The sequence below is a fragment of the Furipterus horrens genome, unplaced genomic scaffold, assembly GCF_987537825.1.
Source record: "Furipterus horrens unplaced genomic scaffold, mFurHor1.1.pri manual_scaffold_12, whole genome shotgun sequence".
NCBI lineage: Eukaryota > Metazoa > Chordata > Mammalia > Chiroptera > Furipteridae > Furipterus > Furipterus horrens.
In genome coordinates this window covers 84416280-84442305 of record NW_028327182.1, presented here as the reverse complement: position 1 = coordinate 84442305, position 26026 = coordinate 84416280, and the positions used below count along the sequence as shown (strand labels likewise).

Below are 26026 nucleotides of genomic sequence, written 5' to 3'. Positions count from 1 at the left end.
ATAAGGGCTTCTTTGGAGGAAGGTATGTCAGGTACATCTCACCCGTCCAAAACCCTTTTTCCCATTATACTTAGTTTGGACTGAGGGAGATATTTTAGGTTACCCCCCTCTCAGGCCTCTGGGCTCTTTCTGCCCAAGCCATTAGGATAGAAAAGAGAAACCGGTTTTAAAGTGAAGCCCACAGACCACCCCGTTCTTCACCAACCCAGCCGCTTAGTTCAGCCAAACCATTGAGTCTCAGGAGGCAGCGATGCAGACAGGATTAAGTGAGGCCTATACGTACAGACAATCACTCAGGTAATGAGATCGTAGGCTTATGTCCTTTGAAAACAGAAAACACATGCTAATTTCTGTAACATAACCCACATACAAGTCTCTAAATCTGTAGGACTGTCTTATCGGAAAGACATCCAGTTGCAAGGCATTTGACATTCTTCTTGCCTGTAAATTAAACATCTTTGATAATGCCACAGACATAGTTTAACTTTCAAATGAAAACAAATTTTAAATGAAAAGAAACTTTAAAGACTGTTAGTTGCACTACTTTATAGTCTACCACTGGGCATTGTGATCTTCTTTGAATCATGATTTTTCTCCCTAAGATTACCCTCCTTGTCATTAAAGGGACTGCATTAAGTCCATTTTTAATTTATCCTGTTCATTTGCATAAACACAACAAGAGCAGCAAATGATCACTTACGATCTTTAGTTCTGCTTTGCTGGAACTTACGCAAGGAACATTTAGGGTGACCTTCAGTCTCCCCTTCAAGGCACAGAAGCAGATCCACATACCTGGCATTCAGCCTTCCCTGTAAACACCTGTCTCTTCCAGGTCCTCCTGGTTTTCCATTGTGCCTTAAGGTCCCTTCTAGCCATCTTTCAGGAAAACAACCTTCATTCCTGCCCTGGAAAGATTGCCATGGACCACACATCCAACCAAGGTACCAGGCCTTTTATCTCGTGGGCTTTTATTACCTTTGAAAGTCAGTCCCAGTTGCTCAGGGCTTTTTGGTAACAACCAAAGCCCAAGCATGTCTCCTTTAGGCATGACATTCCATTCAAAGTCTTAGTTAAAAAAGAAAAAAAAAAACCTTTATTAACAACTGGTCTTATTAGTTTTATGCAAAGAAAGTTAGGTCATTACTTACTTCTTTAGAATGCCAAATTCTGGAGGGATCAGATAGGGAGAAAAATATACAGTGTGAAAGAAAATCCTTGTCCTTCTAATATTCACTGAACTTGCATTTCTATTCTTTATATTTTTATTCCCCCCCCCACTAAAAATTTTTGTTTGTTTGTTTTTCCATTACAGTTGTCTCACTTTTTTCCCCCTCTTGCTTCCCTGCACCCTGCCCCCCCCTTCTCCCACATTCAGTCCCCACCCAGTTGTCCATGTTGATGGGCCATTTATACATGTTCTTTGACTAGACCCTTCCCCTTCTTACCCCTTCTCTCCCTCCCATCTCCCCCTTTGTTACTGTTAGTTTATTCCTAGTTTACATACATCTGGTTCAATTTTGCTCATTTGTTTGTGTTGTTCATTAGTTTCCTGTAACAGGTGATAGCATAAGGTAATTTTCTTTTGTTGTCTGGCTTATTTCGCTAAGCATAATTCTCTCTAGTTCCAGTCATGTTGTTGCAAATGGTAGAAGTTCCTTTTTTCTTTCAGTACTTATTCATTGTCATTTTCCCCCTTTGCACGCGTGTTCCTCTCTGTCTCTCTCTGTTTCTCCATCTTCTTAAAGCAGACCCTTTAGCATCTCTTGCAATGCTGGTTTGGTGGAGATGTATTCTTTTAGCCTTCTTTTGTCTTGGAAACTCCTTATTTCACCTTCTATTTTGAATGAGAGCCTTGCTGGGTAGAGTATTCTTGGTTGTAGGCCTTTGTTTTTCATTGCTTGGAATATTTTTTGCCATTCCCTTCTGGCTTGTAGTGTTTCTGCTGAGAAATCTGATGATAGCCTTATTGGAGCTCCCTTGTATGTTATTAGTTGTTTCTCTCTTGATGCTTTTGATTCTCTCTTTGTCTTTGAATGTTGGCATTTTAATTATGATGTGTCTTAAAGTGGGCCTGTTGGGGTTCATCTTCATTGGGACCCTCTGTGCTTCCTGGACTTGCGTGACTCTTTCTCTCCTCATGTTAGGGAAGTTTTCAGTCATTAGTTTTTCAAAGAGGTTTTCTATCCCTTGCTCTTCTTCTTCTCCTTCTGGAATTCCTATGATACGGATATTATTACGTTTCATGTTGTCCTGCAGCTGTCTTAGAGCCTCTTCAGTCTTGTTCAGTCTTTTTTCATTTTGTTGCACTGTCTGTGAGTTTTTGTCTACATTGTCCTCCAGCTTGCTGATCCGATCTTCTGCTTCCTCTAGCCTGTTTTTAATTCCTTCTACTGTGTTCTTCAATTCAGAGATCGTATTCTTCATTTCCTCCTGGCTCTTATTGATAGCTTCCATGTCCTTTTTGATGCTGGTATAATTCTCAGTAAATTCCTTATAGTTCTCCTGGAGTTCACTGTAGCTTTTCTGGAGTTCTTTGTAGTTTCCGCTGAGCTCATTGAGCTTCTCCATAATCCATGCTTTCAATTCCATATCTGATAGTTGGCTCCCCTCTGTTTCATTTAGCACTCTTTCTGGGGACTCTACCTTTCCTTTCGATGGGGGGTTGTTTCTCTGTCTCCCCATTTTTGTGACTCCTATTGTTTGTTGGTGCTTCTTAGAATGATCTGCACTTCCTGGGTCTGCCCCTGGTGGCGTCAGATCCTGTACCAGTCTGGGCCTAGGCAGCCTGTTGGAGACTTCCAGGGATCTACTGCCTTTGTCTGGCTTCTTTAGTTGTTAATCTATTCAATCTGTGATTAGCCGTCAGGCTTAAGGACCGTGGGTGTGGCAGCTTAATTCCTGTAGGCAGGGCCTTTGCTTCCCCTCAGGCTGACGCCACTTGGAGGAGGGGGAATGGTCTGCCTGCAGTGTGGGGATGAGTCATCCCTGGGACCCGGCCGGCCGCTTCCCCAGCTCTCCCCTCAAAGCCACCACACCAAACTCTCCCCAAGCATTTCCAGTCCTCTCTGTCTTCCCTCTGCTTGTGCCCAGGGTAAGTGGGGGCAGAATATTTTCATATGTGATCTGCTTAAGAGCTCTTTTTCTCCAGCTGTTTCTCTCCGGCTAGCAAGAAACCCTGTGGCTTTTCGCTTTTCTCAGCTGGATACTATTTTACTTTCCACTCTGTTGCTGTAGGCTGGGAAGCTCAGCTGGGGGTTTAGACCCTGCCCTTCTCAGGGGGAATCCCCGGCTGCTGAGCTGTTTCTCAGTCCCTTCAGCTGCCACCCGTGTGAACCCAGCCGGCCCTTCCGGGTCTCCGCACTCCCTACCGGTCACGTTGTGATGTAGCGGCCTTTTCTGTCTCTCCGTGGTTATAAGACTTCTCTCCAGCTGGTGTTCGGTTGGTTATTCCAGATGATTTCTCCAAAATTACATTGTAAATCCAGACTGGTTCTAGGAGGAAGTTAGTGTAGCTTCCACTTACTCCTCCGCCATCTTGTTTCTCTTCAAAGGACATTTTAATGTTCTATCAATTCACCTATTTTAGGATGATGGGGAGCGTGCAAGACCAGTGAATTCTATAAAAATGGGCCCATTGCCACACTTTACTTGCTGTGAAATTAGTTCCTTGACCAGAAGCAATGCTTATTACAATGCTTAAACCTCATACTAAGGACTTCATTTTGCTGTCAGATGTTGACAGATTGGTCACTCAGCAGTGACCATAGTTAGATCAACATTGTTGTGTGGAAGTTCATGTTACTGAGTCCAGGCATACCTTCATCCCTATCACCATGGCCACTTGGTTCATGAGTCCATTGGATTATGACAAGGAGTGACTGAGAGAAGGCTGACTGGTATTCACAGAATGGATCATCCTACCCAGTTGATTATTAAAATCTGCCTCTACTGAGGACACTATTTTGTGAATATTCTCATGAGCCACAAGTATCTTTACATTTTTTCCCACCAGTTTAGAAAGATCAATCAAATACTCTTTCTAAAGACTTCTTTGTCACTAATTTTTGAGTGATTCCTTCCAGGTCCCTAACTATCCAGCCCCTACTATTGGCCACAGCCCATAAATTGGTATATGCTTCCACATGTAGCTATTTTTCTTTCCAAACAGAGTGAACAATCTAGTGCATAGTTCAAAGTTCTGCTTAATGGGAGGATTTCCCTTTACCACTGTTCTTCAAGGATGTCCCAGAAAGGGGCTGTAGTGCTACCACTGTACACTTTCAGGTGGTACCTGCATATTATGCAGAACCATCTGTAAATTAGGCACAAACCTTCCTCAGCCAACTGACTGTAAGGAATTACCCAAGAGGCCATAACTGTGGGCTGGGAGAAAATAATGTGTAGGAATGAGAGCCATGGACACTTGGATCCTAGTATAAGGCTAAATTCCTCATGTAACTTGTGCCTCCAGGGCCTGCTCAAGCCTGATGTCACATATATTACTTCCATTTGATCATTGAGTGTGTTGTGCATACCCAGCGTTATGGCTTCATGGGTCAAATAACACCTAACTCATGATGGGCAGCTCATGTTACATGGTAACTTGGTGAGCCACATGTAAGCATGCAGTCTCTATCAAGACCCAATAGCGTGTACATTTCTCAATAGGAGAGTAATTATCCACAAAGGATGACAGCACTTTGCTCCAAAATCATAAGGGTCTGTGCTGTGATTCACATAAAGGAGCCAAAGGCTCCGATGGGCATCCCTGTCTGTCATGACACTTCAAGCACCATTGCATCTGCTGGACCTTATGCCCAGGTAGCAGAGCACCTTGCACAGCTTCTTGGACTTGATGCAGAGCCTTTTCTTCTTCTGGACCCAAATTCAGCCACTTTTTTGGTCACTCGGTCAACAGGCCAGAGTCATACACTCTGAGAATATGTCTCCTCCAAAACCCAAAGAAATACACTAGGCGTTGTGCCTCTTTTTGATTGTAGTAAGGGCCAGACACAACAACTTGTCCATCTTGACATACCCCAAACCATGGGAAACATAGAAATGTCACTGACATGGAAGGCCCCTGAATTTTTGTCAGATTTATTTCCTACCCTCTGATATACAAATGTCTTACTAATAAGTCTACAGTAGTTCTTACTTCTTGTGCACTAGGTCTAATCAGCATACTATCATCAATGGGATGGGCCAGTGTGATGTCTTATGGAAGAGAAAGGCAATTAAGATCTCTGTGGACTAAATTTATCACATGAGGTTAGGAAGTTGATATATTGCCCCCACCCTCCAAGCCAGGACAGTGTTAACCCCGTTACAGTTTTCTTTGTGAATATGTCTCCCAGGTAATCTTTTAACATCCCATACCAGAGGCTTCCCCACTTCTTTATAATAATGACTGACATTTACATATCATTTATCATGTGCCAGGAGCTGTTCTAAGCACTTGGCATATTTAACAAATTTATGTCTCATAATGACTCATAATATCCCCACCCTGCATATGGGTTTACAGAGAGGTTAAATAACTTCTCCTGGATTACTCAATGTTTAATTTTGAGCAACACCATCAAAACAAAGACAAGATACGAAGGGGTAGGTAATACTAAGAAAAATTGCACAAAACACCACTTAAAACAGCTTTGTTATTTATTTCCTTCGACAAGCCAAACAACCACAAGAGCAAGAGGAGACAGCAGGTAAAAGGCATGGTGCTGCATGTTCATGTATTGACTAGTGCCTCTCACTGTTTGGCTCCCACTTTTTCCCAGCCTTTAGGTCTGGTGGTCTCTGCTTGCAGAGGCCTGAGCTCCAATCTTTACCAGGGGTAAGTTTCCCCATGGTTAGTATGTGGTACTCCTCAACACGCATGCAGTTGTTGGGATCATCATTTATCATGGCTTGGTGGACTTAATTGATCCGAGATACTACCAGTGAATTTGGATCTGGAGAAGATTAATGAGATGTATATGGATAAAATAACCATGCCAAGTCTAAGTGAAATATGAAAATTGTGCAAGTATATGATTGCATAACTTACAAAATGGGTCCGTATAATCCCTTAGGGGAAAACAAACATCAAGACACAGTCCAGATGGTGACTGTCCTTTGAGCTGGTGCCTCCTTTGCATCAACAATGAGCTCATATTTTTAAACCATTTGGACATGATTTTTCTGAACAGTTTTGAAAATAAGATACCATTACAATTCTTAGAGATATTAGAAACTGTATATAATCTTAAATTTTCAGATGAGAAAATAATTAAATCTGATCTTTCTTTTCCTAAGATTCCTGTTACATGTAAAATGGTGGATATTTATTCCTTGTCACTGTTTGTCATAAAGGAAGTTGGAAGGAGATAACTATCAATAGTGGCTATGAGTTCCTGTTAACACTATACCACATACAAGAATGAAACTACTGCTTATAAAACACCTAGGTCTTTTAATCCTCATGACATGTTACAATAAGATCAGAATTTTGGATTGATAGAGCTGAAGCATATCTACCAAGATTAGCCAAATAGTAATCTTCAGAGATGTGATTCCAGCCCAGGTTTGTTTGACTCCATGAATTCCTCATGGGATTGCATTTAGCTGTAAAAGATTAGGTAATGATATTTGCCCTTTGTGTTTAGAGCTCAACATTAGTCCACATAAACCTAAACCTTATAAATACTTAATGTTAAGTACTTTTACTACTTTCTGCTGGAGGGGGAAAAAGCACTTTCTAATTGATGGACTGCATTTTCAGAGTTTACTAGTTTCAGGCAATTTAGCCTTTTTATCTCTGTGCAGCAGAAATTTTCTTATTTTACATGGGTAAACAGACACAACAGATGCATTTTAAATCAAAGTGAGCATTGTTACTTCTTGTGATCTATGAGTGGCTAATGGGACCAGATGAGACATTCCTTTGCCTCCCCAAGGTGAGTTATAAACATCTAAAGGTAGTATGTTGATTCACCCCCACTCCTTAATGCTATCCTGTGCTGGGCATTGATTTAAGATTCAAAATCAGGAGAACATGTGTTGTGGACAGATTTTAGTTGCACTGATGGAGCTTTCCTATCAAGCCACACATTTGTCAATTTATGAACAATGGCACAAATTTATTAAACAGGTGGATAATGTTAGTTATAATTTGCAAACCCACAGTAGATGACAATAAATGTCACTCACAAGATGTTCCCCACCTTGTTGTATGTAGATGGTAGTATTAAATGAACTTACCTATTTATTTAGATGGGAATATTAACATCACACTTACAAAAGAGGACCCAAAAAACCCGAAATTATCTTCTGGAGGGCAGGCCCCTTATAATACAGCTTCCCCTGCTAGGTGAGTGTTCCAGGAACCCATCTGTATCAGTGTACCAGCTTGTGTTATTGTGAAAAGCTGTGTTTGGCTTCTGTGAAGCTTTTTTGAAGACTCTTTCAACGTGTTTGCCCATTTCATGACGGGTGATTTATGAGCGCACCTGCCCACACCATGCTGAGTGTTCAGCAGTTTTTGACCCAGACAGTAGGACTCCCATGACCCACCCTCTCTATTCACCCAATCTCGTCCTCAGTGACTTTTTATTTGTTTGTTTCCCTGGATGAAAAATGTCCTCAAAGGGAAACATTTTGCTGATGTGGAAGAAGTGAAACAAAAAAAACAGCAGAGGCATCAAAATTAGCGAGTCAAACACTGTTTTGAGCAGTGGAATAAACAACTTGACAGGTGCACTGCATCAAACGGAGAGGACTTTGAAGGTTACTGAAGTTTAAACATGGAAGAATAAATACACAATTTTTTATAAATAAATTCTGGGTTTCTTGGGTCCCCCTTCGAATTATATTAAAGGCATGTGAAACAACAATTTATCACCTGGTTTAATATTCTTCACGGGAGGAGACAGATACCGTGTCACTCCCGAGTCGGACTGCACAACCATTCTCGGCGGTGCAGAAAGACTCTTAAGAAGCTACACCATCGTCTCTCGAGACGGACGGCTGCCGATGACGACGAATATTCTTCAATGCTAGATTTCTACCTGATTCATCTAAATCTTGTTTTTCTTTAAGACACAGAGTCTTCATGTGCCTATTCTATTGGAATAATGCCGTTTGTCTAAACTTCCACAATGCATAGTTTGCTATTGAATAGGAGACAGAACATGGAGAGCTAACTGAGATTATCCCACACATTGCACATCTTTTTTGATGGCAGACAGAAAAAGTAGTATACGCGGAGGAAAAAGTAGCTGCTGAAGATGGCATCTGAAGATAAGTGATGGATAGCAGTGAGGTTTTTATCTTAGTTTGGGAGGGGGGAAAGAGAGGTGAAAGGAATAGAGGGATCAGGTTAAGCTAAAAGGAACTAAAAAGAAAGGAACATATTCACAATTAGTTGAGTCAAACTTAAGGTGAGAAATAAGACTACAAAAATAATAGGAAATATGTAATAGTTAACATCTGTTCAACTACCGATTTGATTTTGCAAAGAGGAACCATATACACTGAATAGTTCAACAGACTGATCAAATTTACATAGTAAGTGACAGAGCTGGAATTCCAACTGTAGCAATCAGAACCACTATTTTTAAAAGGGAGTGTTAATAAAGTACACAGTGAGAAAACTTATAGAGAAGGAATACAGAAGCCAAGGGGATAAATGGGGAAGGGTAAGGGGAGAGAAGACCGCTTGAAAAAAATCACCAGTGGGTTAATTATAGTTGTGCTTTGCTAACGGACACGACGTTTTGTACAGGTTAGCGCAATGAACAATGCCAACAATTCCGTGAGGCAGCTGTAAGTCCATTTTTCAGACGAGGACACTTCCTGGATGAAAAATGACACATTCTCTTCTTGCACTGAGTTACGTCAGAATAGTAGACACTGGGGGAGATAAGGAAGCCTGAAGGAGACCTGGCAACAGAATAGAGACGGCCAAGGTAAGCAAGCTGAAAGCAAGAAATGCAGAAAAGTTTCCCATTTCAGTAGAGGCTGACTCCAGCTTTCAAATCTCCCCCGCCGGCCCGCCCAGGAGTCTCAAAGCCCGCCCTTCAGCCACAAGGCCACGCCCCCCTCCGTGGCAGTTCTCTGAGCTCCCAATACTTCCCTCCTTCTCCTTGACCCCGCCCACTTCGCCAAGCATCATTTCCTGTGCGCTGGATGCTAATTGGTCCAGCAGTCGGAAGTGAGGGCGGACGGAGGGGCCGTTGCCGCAGTGACAGTGCTGGGGGAGTCCGAAGATGGCGGCGTCGCGTCGCTCTCAGCATCATCACCACCATCATCAACAGCTCCAGCCCGCCCCAGGGGCTTCGGCGCCGCCGCCGCCACCTCCCCCACCGCTCAGCCCCGGCCTGGCCCCGGGGACCACCCCATCCTCCCCTACGGCGGGTGGCCTGGTCCCCTTTACCTCCCCGCGGCACGGCCTAGCGCTGCCGGAGGGCGATGGCAGTCGGGATCCGCCCGACAGGCCCCGATCACCGGACCCGGTTGACAATACCAGCTGTTGCAATACCAGCAACACAATCTGCACCGTCGTCGCCGCTCCCGTGGTCCCGGCAGTGTCTGCTTCATCAGTCGTCGGGGTCCCTCCCAACCTAGCCGGCAATAACAATTCGCCGTCGTCCTCTTCCCCGACTTCTTCCTCATCTTCCTCTCCGTCCTCTCCTGGATCGAGCTTGGCGGAGAGCCCCGAGGCGGTCGGAGTTAGCACCACAGCAACACTGGGGACTGGGGCAGCGGGACCTGGGCCGGGGGTCCCAGCCGTGAGCGGGGCCCTGCGGGAACTGTTGGAGGCCTGCCGCAATGGGGACGTGTCTCGGGTGAAGAGGCTGGTGGACGCGGCAAACGTGAATGCTAAGGACATGGCTGGCCGGAAATCTTCCCCGCTGCACTTCGCTGCAGGTCAGAGGTTTTTGAATTGCTTTTTAAGGGTTTTGGTATTGGGGGACGGGGGTCCGGGTAGGGAAAGAAAACAAGTTACTATGATGGAACAAAATGGGGGCGTGGTTATTGGTTCTTTAACACCTCACCGGAAGACCAGATGGAGGTTCCCTTCATTAGACAGTGCCTGGGTGACGGGGGCGTGGTAGGGGAACGTGGGAATCCATTCCTTGTAGTGTTTGCAAGTGATATTTATAACTCGTTCTCAAACCCCGTTGGGGCAGTCTCTGGATATGGGTACACGTAAACATCTTCAGTTCTGAGTGTGTAGGAATCAAGTTAGATCTGGGCAGTGTTAGAGTAGTTTTGTCGTTTGTTTGCTAGTTTACTTCTTTTTTAAAACAAAAGTTTATGTCCCCCTGAGGACACTGTACAACAGAAGAAGTTGAATGTAACTCAGCAAGTGTTTAAGGATCTGTCGTAGTCTTAGTAAGCCAGTGAGAGACAAAAATAAAGTTTGTGAAACTTTTTCCCCTTTTTTCAAGTTTACAGTATAATTGGGTGGATTAAAACATCCCTATTCAAAACCACTGGAGGAGAATATTTGGAGGCATTATATGATAATAGAAGAAATATAGGCTTTGACGTCTGGACACTGCTCTTTGTTAGTTGCCTTAACATAGGCAGTTGAGGTCATCTTAGTTGCCCCGTTTTCTCATAGGCAAAAATTGTATGTTAAGGTTGTGTGGGTATTTAGTGAGAAGCATTTGACCACACGCTTTTGTCTTCACCCTTTTTTTTAAAGACAGTAGTTTACTTTTTCTTTTCATCTCCTATATTTTTATTAAATGTAGAAATATAAAGCAAAAACAAAGGACATACTCACTGCCCAGATAGTTACTAATGACGTATTTAAAAATAAAGGTTCTAATATTATATACATCAGAAACATTGCATTAGAAATGTACATGTTATATATTCATTATACAGTTTATACAGGACAAAAAGATATATAAAATTAAGAAGCACCGTGCACAAACACCAAAGATAATAAGCCAAAGATGCCTTCTGTTAAGTTTCTTGCTGTGTTTCTAATATATATCATGCCTTCAGTTTATTCTGTTAATGGTAAAACATTTAAGAACTTACTATATGTATTATTTAATTTCACCTCAGCGTGAAAGATATAATTATCCTCATTTTAGAGATGACAAGCGTGAAGCACATACTGTTTAAATAAGTCCAAATTCACACAAGAACTCAAAACAGTTTGATCTTAGAGCTTGTGAAATCAAGATTAAACTATTATAACCTATACATGGGTTAATGTCACTTTTAGTTTTTGTATTTGTGATGAAGAGTTTCTCCTTTCCCAGTTTTGGGGTTAGAAAGTAATTGGGACATATATTTCAAGAATAGATTCGCACATTTTTATTGCAACCTATACTTAGAAACATTTTACATTATCACACGCACAAAGTGAATCAAAAGTTTCAGGAAACAGTACCTTTCCTTACTACATGTGCTATACTCTGGTATTTTATATCCTATTCCATTTCATTTTTTACAAATGCCGTTTCTGATTCATTAACCGACCCTGATCAACAATATGAGAAACACTGGAAATCATTCTTAGATTACTGGATCCATTCCTGACAAGTAGACAGTACTGTTGAGAATGTAGTGAATTGAATCATAAACAGGCTTCCATCTAACTAGACATTTGCTCAAGGATATTGCTTATTTTAGCTGAAGTAGTTTTTTGTTTGTTTGTTTTAAACCAAATGAAAGGTCTATGACTGGTGTCATAAATTAACTGAGGTGGTTTATTTTTGCATACTTTATTCCAAATTTGACTATTAACATACTGTTTCACAACTCTTGTGACTTCTTAGCATACTGCTGTGTAAGTAATCACAGATGATACTTATATTTATTTGTGTGATAATTTATTTAGGATTAGCCACACATAAGATAGAACTTGTCTCCCAGGTTCTGTTTCCCGCAATAGTTAACTTTTTATTGTTTTAGTTTGACGTATACCCAGATAAGCTATGAAGACAAGCTAGAGTCTTGTAACTTTTGTTGTAATTATGAGAACCTATCTTGAACTGGTTTTTTTAGAAAAATAATTTTTTTTAGTTCATTTGTGGAAAACAGACAAAACAAAAACAGTAAAACATAATACCCTGTGGTCAGTTTACCATACTTCATGTTTGTGCACATAGCATTGAAGCTTCGTAAAATCCAGTCTTCTCCCTCAGGTATAGGTTGAGTAGTTAAAAATAATTGTCAGTTGACAACTAGTTGGTTGAAATGCTAGTCATTGAATTGTGCTGCAATAGCTGTTTTAAAGAGGGGAAACTGGTACAGTCCCTTGTATGGAAAAGTTTAAAACTTGTAGTTCATGTTTTCACAAATATTTTATTACTTATCATAGATCAGGTGTTAAATACTGACACAATTTTGACAGGGCAAATAGTCTGTACCCGTATGGAGCTTACAGTTTAGAGGGGGAGAGTAAACAAGAGCAATAGTAACAAACCCCACGCCACAAAGTGTGTAGCCTAAAGTAACAGGAAAACTACATTATACTCTCTGTTGGAGCAGATAATATGGACTCTTGTCCTGGTTTTAGAACATAAGGAAGGCTTTCCAGATAAAGACATTTTTAAGCAGAGATTAAAAAGATGAGTCCAATCTAGGTAGCCACATGAAGATTGGAAGGAAGGATGTTAATTAATGCCTTCATTTTCATTTCAAAATGAGTTTATAGTTCTACAGAATGAAATGAAACCATTTTTAAAGATCTCAGAAATGATGTGACATCATATTTAAACCCTTATGACTTTGGAAAATATTATTGTGAGAGTAACCAAAATTCTTCCCAGCAGCACAATTAAGAATCCTTTCTACCCCATTTTGGAAGGTGATAATTATTTGTTTAAAATATGGCTTAAGACAGTGTTGGTAATGGATTCATCCTATCACCAATTGGAAACACAATCTTCAGTTTCCGTTTTTGATATTGTTCTCAAAATATTGTTTATAATGCCTTCCTAAGAGGGCTATGTCAAAACGACCCAGTCTTAGATCATTGACTACAGTTTATGTAAGATTTTATCTCCTACAGACAAGATCCTTGACCCTGGTTTTCTATTGTTCAAAAGAGAGCAGTCAAAACTTTATTAATAGTATCAATTTAAAGCAATGATATCTTCTTAGTTCAGTGCCTAGTAGTGACATATTTTTGTTAAAGGTCTCTGATGAGGTCTCTTTTTAAAGAAAAGTTTAGGTGAGGCCTTTTTTTTAAAAGGCTTTTAACAAAGCATTGAATTCTGAGATTTCATAGTATTTACTTTAAATTGAATATATTTTGAAATAGGCTTCCTGGTAGTTCATTAACATATGACTTGGATTAAGATACATAATATGAGATATTTCAGTATCAAAACCAGTAAAGTATGTATGGCAGTTTTATGCTTTCTTTTAATTTGGATGGTATCTATAACAACACACATTTAACCATATAAGGTTGCCTGAATTATTCCTGTCTCTTCTGATTTTTCAGCATGACCACCGTACAAATGTAGTTCCTTGTCACTGCAGAAATGTAGTTTCCTTCTAAAGAAAACACTGTGCTCTCTAAACTGTTGCACGTTAGTGGGGAAGAAAACGACTCAGAACGCTCAGTGCTGGAGTGGGAGGGAATCTCTGTGTACTTTCATCATTTGGCAAGGCCCTTGGTTATACTTTTAAGCAAATGTCCTGCCTCAGGATTTAAGATGGGGCTAATTTGGTAATAGAAGGAAAGGAACTAGTTACATAAATATCTTCCCAGGCTTAAAATTGTTGGCTACAACTTGGATTATCTGTTACTTAGTGTTGTCTTGTAAAATCTGTGCTTTGCATCAGGTACCACTCCACAAACTAGTACCAAAGAGAACTTCCTCATTCTGATAAAGGACAGCTATGAAAAACTTGAAGCTAACATATTTAATGGTGAATAGTGACCATTTTTTCGTTAACAGCTGGAAAAGGGAAAAGATGTGTACTCTAATCATGCTTATTCAACCCTGTAAAGAAAAAGAAATACAAAGCATAAGTGTCTCTATTTGCAGATCATATGATTCTTTAATGAAAATCCTAAAGAATATACAAAAGGGCTAATTAGTTTTATGGGGTTCATATACAAATTAATCATACTAACAGCAAACATTTGAAAAATAAAAAATTTCAAAATCTATTACAATACATCAATGTACAGTTTTTTAAAAATTAGGAATAACAAATGTCATGAAAGACCCTTAACACTAAAAATTACAAAAACATTGAAAGAAAGGAAAAGAAGGCCCTTCCCCACTGGGTTTCACAGCCAGAAGTTATGGGGACATTTCTTCCTGGCACTGGAACCCTGGGTTGGGGGGCCTGGTACTCCTCACGTTGTACCCCTCTGCAGCCGTAATATCCCTCCCAGTTTTTATCTACCACACAAGGGTGTGGGACTAGCCTGGTCTGTGTCTCTGCCCCTCCTGCCAGTCTCAATGTGGCTTCTTTAATTCCCTAGTTGTAGGACTTCCATACAGCCAGATTTCAGGCGATTGTGAATGATGATTGTTCTGTAGTTTAGTTATACAATCATTTTGATATGGTTATGGGAGGAGGCAGGTATTACCATTGCCTATGCTGCCTTGTTGAGCCATCTTGACTGGAAGTTGCTTGGTAATCATCTAGAAAAGAACACGTATTCTGAAGTTGTTGGTTATAATATAAATAAGTCAAAGTAGTTGACACTGTTGGTCAGATCACATATCTTTTTTATATCTTATATCTTAATTTTTATATTTGTATGTGTATATATATATTTCTTGTTACTTATATTCATTTATTTCCAATCTGTCGTGTCTTCGTATTTAAAGTATGTATTCTACAGGCAGTATATATTTGGATGTTGCTTTTCTAGCTTTTCTGATAATCTGTCTCTTCATCCAACCCATTAACTTATATTGATAACTTGAAAATCAAATTCAGGGTTTTTACTTAACCTTTCAGTATTATATCTGTACCTCATTTCTTTCATACCTAGCTTTTTGGTTCTCAAAGATCTAGAGGATTTTAGAATCAGAATATTGCATAATTCATCATCATCATCGGCAGCCGTCCGTCTCGAGAGACGATGGTGTAGCCTCTCAAGAGTCCATCTGCACCGCCGAGAATGGCTGTGCAGCCCGACTCGGGAGCGACACGGCATCCGTCTCCTCCCGTGTTGAAGCTACAGAGCCTGGGCAGGGCGACACGGAGGGCCCGCTGTTGCCCATGCAGCAGACCCCCCCTCTCTTCGCAGCTGAAGGGCCCAAGGGAAAGACGGAGTCAATACAGCTTGGCTTCAGGTGCGCCGCAGGAGTTGCCGGTGTTGACTACAACGTCAAACCGCCTTAGGGACTCCGGCTCCGGATTTTCTGTCGGGGTTTACTCCCTTAGCCTTTCCCCTGAAGAGGTATGCCGCAAGGCAGCGGAGGTTTTTTGGAGTCAGAGTTTTCCTTCTCTGATGTGCCCTGACTGGAAGATCGAACCAGCGACACTTAGCTCGCAGGCCGACGCTCAATCCACTGAGCTAAACCAGCCAGGGCTATTGCATAATTACTCATTTGCTTTATGCACGAATAATTCAAAATAATAATACAGACATTAAAATGATTACTGAAAACAGTTAAAAATATTTTGCATATGCCATGCTACTTTTTGCTTCATTATTCTTGCTCCATTGTTAGGGGGTGTAGCTATTACATGCTTTCTCTTATAAATTTCATTTAGTTTTAGTTCTACTAGTATATGTGTGGTAGATAGTCCTCAAACATGGCTACCGCATACTCCTTCATGTCTAGGTAGAGTAATGCCACTTATCAACAGGTGGATCTTATCTCTCCCTTTGTATTTGAGTTGGTCTGTGATTTGCTGGGGTGACCTGAATGTGGCAAAAGTGATGCTGTGCAACACCTGAACCTTGAGCGATCTGAAACACTCCCGTTCATGCATGGGGAACTCTCTCTCTTGGGATCTAGCCACCATGCTTTGAGAAAGATTGTGGAGTGAGAGGGAAGGCTGGTCAACGGTCCACAGTGAAGCTTTCAGCCAGTACCCAGTGCCCACTGGGAGAGTAAACCACCTTGGATACTCCCCCCTCATCGAGTGTCCAGATGACTGAGTTTAGTGAATACACAGTATCACCAGAAATAGTAAGTGCTGGTTACTTTACGCCACTGAAGTTTGGAAGTTTGTTATACAGCAGTAGATATCTGAAATCAGTAACTATTTCTGTTGCAAATACCACTGTCCCTTATATTGATGTCTCTGTAGTTATTTTGTTGTTCTGTCACTTGATCTTTAGAGTTTCCTCAGGATGATGTCTTGGAAATAGTATTTCCTGAAAATTTTCTATGTCAGTCAGTTGCCTTATACTGGGAAGTCAGTTTGGCTGAATGTAAAGCCTTTGGTTCTCATATTCTTTCCTGAGTATTTAAAAAGTTATTCCATTTTCTTTTAGTAAAGCGTGTTAATGTTGAAAGTCTGATGGGTACCTGATAGTCTTTCCTTTGGTCTTTTTTCCTGGTTGTCCAAAGGATTCTTCTTCCTCTTTCAGTAAAGTCCATGTATTCTGATAGAGTGTATCTTGGTTTTAGTCTAAGTTGATTTTCTTAGATAATATGTGCCGTTTTCTTTACATATGAAGGTAGTTTCGGATCTTTTATTTTAGAAGTTTTCTTGAATTATAGCTTTTAGTATTTATTCTTTTTCCTTGGTTTTATGTATATTGAAACCTTGCATGTCTTCTAAATTTGTCACTTGCACTTTTTATCTGATAAAAGATCGTCGTCGTCGGCAGCCGTCCGTCTCGAGAGACGATGGTGTAGCTTCTTAAGAGTCTATCTGCACCGTCGAGAATGGCTGTGCAGTCCGACTCGGGAGTGACACGGTATCTGTCTCCTCCCGTGTTGAATCGACATCTTGCGATGACGCTGAAGATACACAACATAAAATTTACCATTTTACCCATTTTAAGTGTAAACTTCAATGCCATTAAGTACATTCACAGGGTTGTACAACCATTGCCACTATCCATTTTCAAAACTTTTCATCATTCTAAATAGAAAGTCTGTACCCATTTAAAATGATAACTCCCCTTTCCCCTCCCCCAGCCACTGGTAACTGTCACTTACTCTTGAATCCTTAAAAAAAAAAAAAAAAAAAAAGTGTCTTCCTTTATTTTTGCTTTTCAAAAAATTTTTCCTTTTATCTTCCATTTCTCTGCTGTAGGAGTTGGGAAACTTTTTCTGTAAATGGCCAGACAATAAATATTTCAGGCTTGGTGCCCTAGATGGTCTCTGTTTCAAATACTCAGCTGTGCTTTTGTACTATGAATGTATCAGTTGGTTGTATTCCAATAAAACTTTATGTGTAAAACAGGTGATGGCCACATTTGGTGTGTGTGTCATAGTTTGCTAATCTCTGTTATAATGAATTACCTGTGGTATTTGTTTCTTTTGTTTTCCTTCTTTAGTCTCTCATTCCAAAATGATTTTTTCTTTTATTTTTAATTATTTTCTGAGTTCTACCATCTTATTTTTCGATCAGATATATGCTATTTTTCATAACTTGTATCATTTTTCATATTGTCCTTTAACTAGTTTTGAAATAGTAAATCGTAGTTTTGTCTGTTTTGTGAACATTTTTATCTAGCATATATTGCCTGTAGGGGTCCAGTTCTGCTTAAATTCTTATAAGAACTTTGCGTGGCATTTGACCTCAATATTTTTCTATTGCTCATTTTTATAGAAATTAATGACTGAGTAATTTCAAGGATAAAAATAGAGCTTTGGGATGTTGAGGGTAGCTCTGCCTGTCCTATCTTGATGTTGGACATGCATCTCTGACCTGGAATAGATAAAGTTTCTCCATAAGGTGTGCAGGATCATCTCTTACAGTAGCATTGAAGTTATGAAACATCACCATTTTATGTCTTAGTTTATATAGCTTCTGTGCCACTTTTCTAGGGCACCTGAATCAGGCATTCCAGTAAGGACATTTTGTAGGTAAGATGATTTTTTCTCACCATCTTTTTACATAAAAGTCTTTTTTTTTTTTTTTACTAGTTTAGTCTGGTCACCTGCCTTCTTTTCTCTCCTTTGGGGCATTTCCTTCCTTTAAGACCTGAGGTGATTCTCTGGCAGTTAAAATGCCAAGAAATACATCTGGGGGTTAGAATCCATATCATAGAGCGTAAAATTGTAAGCATAACTATATTGAAAAATGGAATCTTAAGCTTAGAGCCCAGGAGAAGGAAGTAATCAAGGAATGTAAATAATGCTAAGAAAATGTAGTTTATTGTAATGTTAGGTTTTGGAAAGGAGTAAACAACTTCATGAGTCTTGTGATGAAATGCTAGAGAAAACACTGGAGTGACTTATTTTTAAATGTGTATCCTGCTTTTGCTTCATGGACAAAGAAATCTTTTGGGTAGTTGATTGTAAAATATGCAGTAGACATGATTGAAGAGGCAAGTGTTACTTAAATTCTCACTTTTCCCCTATGTCCTTGAAGTTTCTTTGGGCTTTGTTTATTCTCCTGGCAGAAACTCTCAGAAAGGTGGGACACAGCCTGGATCTGAGGGGGCCTAATGGCTTGTATCATCCCTGTGGATGGTAATAAGAACTGAGTAGAGTGGGTTCTTTAGGGATTTCTACCAAAGCCTAGGTGGTAGGCTAACTTTGAGGGTCATTTTCTAAAAATCATTTGATTCCAACTAATTGATTCGAGTTATAAGTGTTCTGTTTTTGTACGCCTACTGGTTTTCCTGCTAAGGCTTTATCAGCTCTCCAAGATCGCTTTTCCTAACTCTGAGTTGCTGGGGTCTTTCTCAAGTGGAAACTTGTTTTGCCTGTTTGTTCAGGAATCTGTGTGTAGATGAATCAGCAATGTGAGCTTAAACTTTTTCTTTTTTGGGGCTGTTTTCTGTGTCAGCTCCCTATTCAATTTAGACTAGTCCTTTTTTTTTTTTTAATTGTAAAATAAGGGGGAAATAAAGTGATGTAAAGTTTCCCCTCACTCTTGCCTTTTTAGTATAACACTAACTAAACTAACAGCCAGTGACAGCTGTTTGTTGGGACTTGCAATATTTTTTGTCCTGTGCTAGGTTTCAAAATAAAGTGAAGAGACTTTTGGTAGTTAGCAGATGATTTTTATTAACTACAAACTAAAAAAAAGTTGTTTTGAATTTACCAATTGACCAAAAATCCTTAAAGCTGAAGTCCCGGTATCATCAAATGCAGTTTAAAAATAACCCAAACCTCCTGATGCTTATAATGCCTAGTTATAATTCTTTTGAATATCTAGAATATGTATGTATGTAACTCGACATTGAAAAGATGCCTTCATTCCGATATGCTCACCAACCATAAAAACCATTTTGACGTTCTCATCCATCTTATTAGTAAGATGTGCAGTTCTTCATCCAGAAGCTCAGGTTGTTCTCGTGCTGACTGTGGAAATTGGTTATTCTAGAAAGACATGACATGGGATTATAGTTAATGAATATTTAACTCTTTTTTTCCTAATGTCTTGAGAAATGATGCCAACCTATGCTTTTCTTCGTTGAAGGAAACTATTCTCATTTGGGGAAAAAAACCTTTTGGACTAATTTAAAAACTTATAGCAAGCTATCAAAAACTTGGCTATCTCCCCCTCCCCCTTGCCCGCCAAATAAAATTCCACAAGGATATAACAGTAGGAAAGTGTAACTGTTGCCCTATTGGAATTTTATGAAAGCCGATACAATTGAGGTATGTAATAAGATTCAGTATTTAATTCAATGAATTGTTCATAGTATGTGATCTGTAAATATTTGAGTAAGTAGAACTTTGTAAGTTTTGATTTCTGATCTTCTGACTTTCTTAAATATGTAAGTAATCTTATATATAAGCCAGCCCTTTGTCATTAAAATGCTTCCACTGTTCTATTGGCATATATGTAAATGAACTTAGTTCTGATGGTGTTACTAAATAAGAGTATAAAAACTAATAAAATAGTAACAGCTGCCTTAAAGTGATTTTTGTTTTTCCCTATGTAATTTTATTTAATCCTTAGAGCAATCATATGAGGTAGGTTTTAATTCTATTTTAAGGATGAAGAAACTGAGACTCAGAGATTAATGTCTTGTCCAAGGTCACATAACTTTTAAGTGATGGAGCCAGTTTTAATCTGGCTGTCCTAAAATCCTTTGGCCCATGCTACTCACAGAAAGTTGATAGCAATGAGAAATAATTTTTAGGTCATTTTATAATTTGATAGTTATTGTCTTCGCACATTTGTTTTCTGAAAATAAAAGTAAGTGAACAAATTTTGAAAAGTACAGTAGAAAGTAGTCTATCTAATCTCACTACTCCAAGGCAGGCAGGTCATATAGTCTTTTAGACATCTTCCCCCCTTCAGCAATTATTAGAACACTGGGCCCTGATCTTTTGATCAATTGCTTCATAACAGTAGAGCGTAGTTGAAAGTAATCTGTCTTTGAGAACCTCATAATTCAGTAGAAGAGGATATTTTAGCAACTCACTACTTAAAATTGTTAGAAAATCTTGAAGATAAACTGCTATGTGTTTAATTCATGGAAGCAAGAAAAAAGAATTTGAGCAGTAAATAAAACATATGGGAGTCACAACAGTGTGAAAGTACATAATGCCCTGATCTGACCCTTAAAAGTAGTTAAGATGGTAAATTTTGTGTCATAAGTATTTTATCACAATTAAAAATTTGTAAATGGGAAGATCTATCATTGCAGTCATTTTGGTTTTCCTGTTGTCCTAGGAAGAACTCGATTCTTGATATTACCAACATGAAACATGGGAAATAGCTTATTTAATGGAGTGAATCTTCGTGGTATGTTGAGGATACCCTTTCATCTCTGTTAATTCACATTTCTGAGACTAAATGTGGTCCCTCGTTGGTAGTATGAAACTAAGTATATATGGAGTGTGTATGGAAATTTAAAGGAATTTATGCAGTTTGCTTAATTAGTAGCCACTAGGACAGTTCCATAGTGTGTTTCTCCCCTTTGGTCTGTTTCTTAGGAATCTGGCATGAACCCTAATATTTTATAGTAGTTAAGTAACAACTCAATAAATGTAAGTAGTATAAGGACCGAGAAGGTGAGAGTTATTTCCTGCCCCTGAGAAAGTTTATAGTTAAAATGCAGCGGTTCTCAAACTTGTCCATCTCAGGACTCTTTACTCTTAAAAGTAATTGATAGAGCTTTTTTGTTAATGTGGATTATGTCTGTGGAGCTTTATCATATTGGGAATTAAAACTGAGAAATTAAAAATTAACGATAGTAAACTTTGTGTCATCTGGTGGTTCTTGATGCCAGTTTAACACCCAACAGGAACTCCCAGTTTAGGGTGAGTGAAGAAAGCAACTATTCAGTGCAGACAGCTCATGTGATGTTAGCGCCGCTGTGAGAACAGCTTAGTAGTGTTCCAGCTCCATTAAGAGACAGCCTGGCTGTGGAACAGCACGGCTAGAGGGGGGCCTTCTGCAGGGGCAAGACAGCTCTCCTTCGGTCTGCTCCACTTGCTTTGGCCACTTTGCTCTGCCCTCTGCCAGTCTGCTCTACTGTGGTCCAGAGAGACATGTTCAGTGCTTCAACCTTTGGTTTTTCAGCTCTAGCCAGGGAAACACAGTCTTTGGTGTAAAGGGAACATGTCCTCTCCGAGCCAGAGGAGCTGCATTATATATTGGCAGAAGTCCCCAGCCCTATCTATCCCTGATTGGTCCATCCTCATGTAAATGAGGACTCCAAATCTTTGCAGTATAATTGGTCCAAAAGGCACTGCCCTGATTGGTCAGAATGGAGCTGCTTTGTTTGTTTGGTAAAGATGCTGATGGGAATATAGCTGTGCAGCTCTGATTGAATGAGGAAAGCCTCAGTAGGTTGAAATACAGTTCCAGGAACTCCTTTCTATGGGCTTCTTCAGCTGGCAGGGCCATAGTGCAGACAGGCGTTCACTGCAGGCTTCTCCCTGAGGCATGACTTGTGTGACAGGCCCTTGTTTATAACTGGCTGCTAGGCTCTCCTTTTCTGTCGTTCTTTTGTTTTGTTTTGTTTTTAATTTGAGCCCAGTTAGCTACCAGGAACCCTTCTTGGTGTGTATCTTCTTTCTTAGGATCCACATGTGTTAGTAAACCACACTCTTAATGAAAAGTAATTATTTTCTAAAACAAAAATTAGTGAAAAGAGAGGCATTATTTTACACTTTGTAAGTCACTTTAATGTCTTTGACTTCATAGAAGGCAGGCAGATTTTCATTGCTTCTGCATGCCATTTGTTGTGTTTTATTATTTGGATTGAAGTGTATGAAAATAATTCTGCTTTAAACCCTGGGTAACTATGTCATTGGAAAGTGGAAGCATCTTTTAATGGCATTTTGAGATAACCTTAAATTTGTTTTCTTTGATACTACACTCAAAGTTGATAAATAGCATTTTCCTAAAGGTTAGTTGCAATATGGAATCTGAAGTCATATCAGTAAATTTTTTATACTCTGTTATGCTAAAATGCATTGGCCTGTCTTGCATGAATGAATCTTGTACCTATAAGCATGTTTTGGTCATTTCAAAAATATTAATTCACTGAACTCTGCATATCTTCCAAATGTTGACATATTTCACTTCTATATAATAAACACATTTGCTAATATCATCACCAATCTTAATTGAAAAAGTATTTAAGTATTGGGAAATTGTTAAGCCCATGGTGGCAGATGTCATTTTAAAAAATTCTCATTTTTATTTGAAAGCTTAAATTTTATCATTGAGAACAAATATCTGCTCTTTTTCTTGAGGTGACAGGCTCACTTTGTTCAATCTCAAAAAAATCGCTGCTAAATATGCAGCTTAAACTGAGTTCAAACTAGTGCATACATTTTGTTCCTCAAGACAGCCATATTTGGTATTTCTCATTTTGTCACAATATTTAAGAGATACCTTCTCAAGGGTTGGGGTTAAATAACAATAATATTTACATTTTCATGAAGGATATTCTTAAGTGAAACTGGGGGCTGTTTTTGTTTTTTTTTTTTTTAACTTTGAGAACCTGGTATTGAAGAATAAAATGACTAATACTATAGTTTGGTGCCACTGTCTTGGTTCATGCCAAGTTTTATTTACCATTGCTTTTGTATCATCAAGAATAACACACGTACATTTCCCAGATGATCAACACATGATATAAAATCCAGCATTGTCTTGACAGCGAAAAAGGCAAAATCATCTTAGTATTATTTTGTAACTATTTTTGACCTTAGATTCCCAGATGAAATCTCAGGAACTACCAGGGGTCCACAGACCACACTTTGAAAGCTGTTGAGCTAATACAGTATCCCCTCACTTACCACGGGTAATATATTCTTGACCCCCCCCACCCCATGATAGATGAAAATCCGCGAAGTAGGAATCTTACATTTATTTTAGTATTTATATGTATTTTGAGGCTCTATAAACCCTTCCCACCTACTTATAAACCATTCCCAGTCCCTTATTAACCTTTTCCACACTTTTATAAACACTACTTATGTTCTTAAACATACTCTACACTCTTAAACCTACATAACTTTATCAACATACATATACAGTACCGCAAAATCCTAGAATATAGCGAAAAATCCGCAGTAAGTAATTAAATATAATATTTTTTAAAATTCCGCGATGCAGTGAGGCCGCGATAAGTGAACCGTGATATAGAGAGGGACTACTGTACAAGTGATTCTTAATTTTGTTAGCACTCTTTTGAGAATCTATAAAAGGTATAGACATTTTCTCCAGAAAGATATATTTAAACACCAAATTTTACATGTAATTTTCAGAGGATTACGAACTCAGAAGTGCTAGAGCTATGGTTCTCAAACAGGTTGGTAGACTACAGTCCCAGAATTTCTCATTCAGTTGGTCTGGAGTAGAGTGTGAAAATTTGCATTTTTAACAAGTCTCATCAGCACGCTGATGCTCACTTTGAGAGCAATGATTCTTAACTCTAGACCAGTTAAATCCAGTCGCAGGAGTATGGGTGGGGCTTGTTTTTGTTTTTTTGTTTTTTAACTCCTCTGGTGACATTAACATGCAAACAGGATGGAGAGTCATTGCTTGAGGACATATGGGATCCAGGTTAAGACTCTCAAGTCAAGTGTGATTAAGAACATCTAATATTTGTATAACCTTTTATGATTTAGAAAATATTTTTGACAATTATTAGTTATAAACTTATAAGATAGTTATTATCTCAGAGGAAAAACCTAGCTTGGTATTCATGAAGTTGTAGAGTTATAGGAACTTTGGGCTTTGAGTCACTAAAATTGCTGAAAGTTTTTAAGACAGTATTATACGTCTATTCCTAGAGAGTGTTTGCATGTACTGGCTGGTTTGGCTCAGTGGATTGAGCGTCGGCCTGCGAGCTAAGTGTCGCTGGTTCGATCTTCCAGTCAGGGCACATCAGAGAAGGAAAACTCTTGACTCCAAAAAACCTCCGCTGCCTTGCGGCATACCTCTTTAGGGGAAAGGCTAAGGGAGTAAACCCCGACAGAAAATCCGGAGCCGGAGTCCCTAAGGCGGTTTGACGTTGTAGTCAACACCGGCAACTCCTGCGGCGCACCTGAAGCCAAGCTGTATTGACTCCGTCTTTCCCTTGGACCCTTCAGCTGCGAAGAGAGGGGGGGTCTGCTGCGTGGGCAACAGCAGACCCTCCATATCACCCCTCCCAGGCTCTGTAGCTTCAGCTTCACTGGAGAGGACACTCCAGCGTCATCGCAAGATGTCGATTCAACACGGGAGGAGACAGATACCGTGTCACTCCCGAGTCGGACTGCACAGCCATTCTCGGCGGTGCAGATAGACTCTTAAGAAGCTACACCATCGTCTCTCGAGACGGATGGCTGCCGACGACGACGACTCTTTGTAGCCCATACGTTGTATATAATTATTTGTTAGGTTTATTGTTCAGTGTTCCTTGAAACAGCAATAGATTTTTACTGAATTAATTCATGATATATAGACACACACACACACACACACACACACACAAACTGAATTCCTTTTTTATTTTTATCCTTACCCGAGGACATTTTTTTCATTGCTTTAGAGAGAGAGTGGGAGGAAAGAGAGAAAAAAGAGAGGAAGAGAAAAGCCAATGGTTGCCTTTTCGTATGTGCCGCCACACTGCAACCCAGGACGAACCAGCATCCTGGATATGTCACCTGACTGGAATCAAACCTGTGACCTTTCGGTCCACAGGCCAACCCTCCAGTTAACTGAGCCACCAGCCAGGGCACTACTGATTTCCTTTTTCATCATGTTGAAGTGTTCTAATGAGAGTACTTTCAACTAGATATTTTTATGTTGGTTTTGAGATTTTACATATCTGAGATTATTTTACTTTTACTCTTAACATGTAAATAAAAAGTTAGCTAGATATGAAATTAAGCATCCAAATGCTTTTTCTTAAAATGGAGATGTTTGACTTCAGTCTGAACTCAGGTGATTCCTGCTATTTTTAGATGATCTTTGTCTTCTTTGTAAATTATTTAGAAATTTTATAACCCTTAATATTATTAGACTTCACTATAATCTACCTGTTTATTGTGTTTTGTACTTCATGGACTCTTATTAATGTAAAATTTTACATTTTTCTTTAATTATGAGACATCCTCTCATTATTTCTATGTTTCCTCTCTTCCTATCCTCCATCTCTCCTATCTTTTCTCATTTTCTCCTTCTGATTTTCCCTTTCAGATATTTTTTGGGAGGGTTCTTCAGCCTGATTTTCTCAGGGATTTATTCTTTTTTTCTATTACTATTTAATCCATTATATTTTATATTTGCCTTATTTTTCATGACAATATTTTCAGTTGGTTTTATTTGATAGATTTTTCTCATGTCATGTTTTTAATATTCTCCATTTTTTTCTCTAGCAACATTTAATTTGCCCATTTTTAAATGTCTTTTTTTGGTCTATTAATTCTACTTTCATTTTTGTCGCTCTGTCATGGTGCTTGCACTCCTTAGACATATCATTATTTTCCACTCTGAGTTTATA

General features: G+C 39.3%; 1 protein-coding gene across 1 annotated transcript in view; it reads left to right on the top strand.

The window, feature by feature from the left end:
• Positions 1 to 9238: 9238 nt before the first annotated feature.
• Positions 9239 to 26026, top strand: part of TNKS (tankyrase) — a 163805-nt gene continuing 147017 nt past the window's right edge. The window contains exon 1 of the mRNA XM_090257983.1: positions 9239 to 9912. Coding sequence (XP_090114109.1) covers positions 9252 to 9912 — 661 coding nt within the window. The 5' untranslated portion in view covers positions 9239 to 9251. The remainder of the gene's footprint in view (positions 9913 to 26026) is intronic.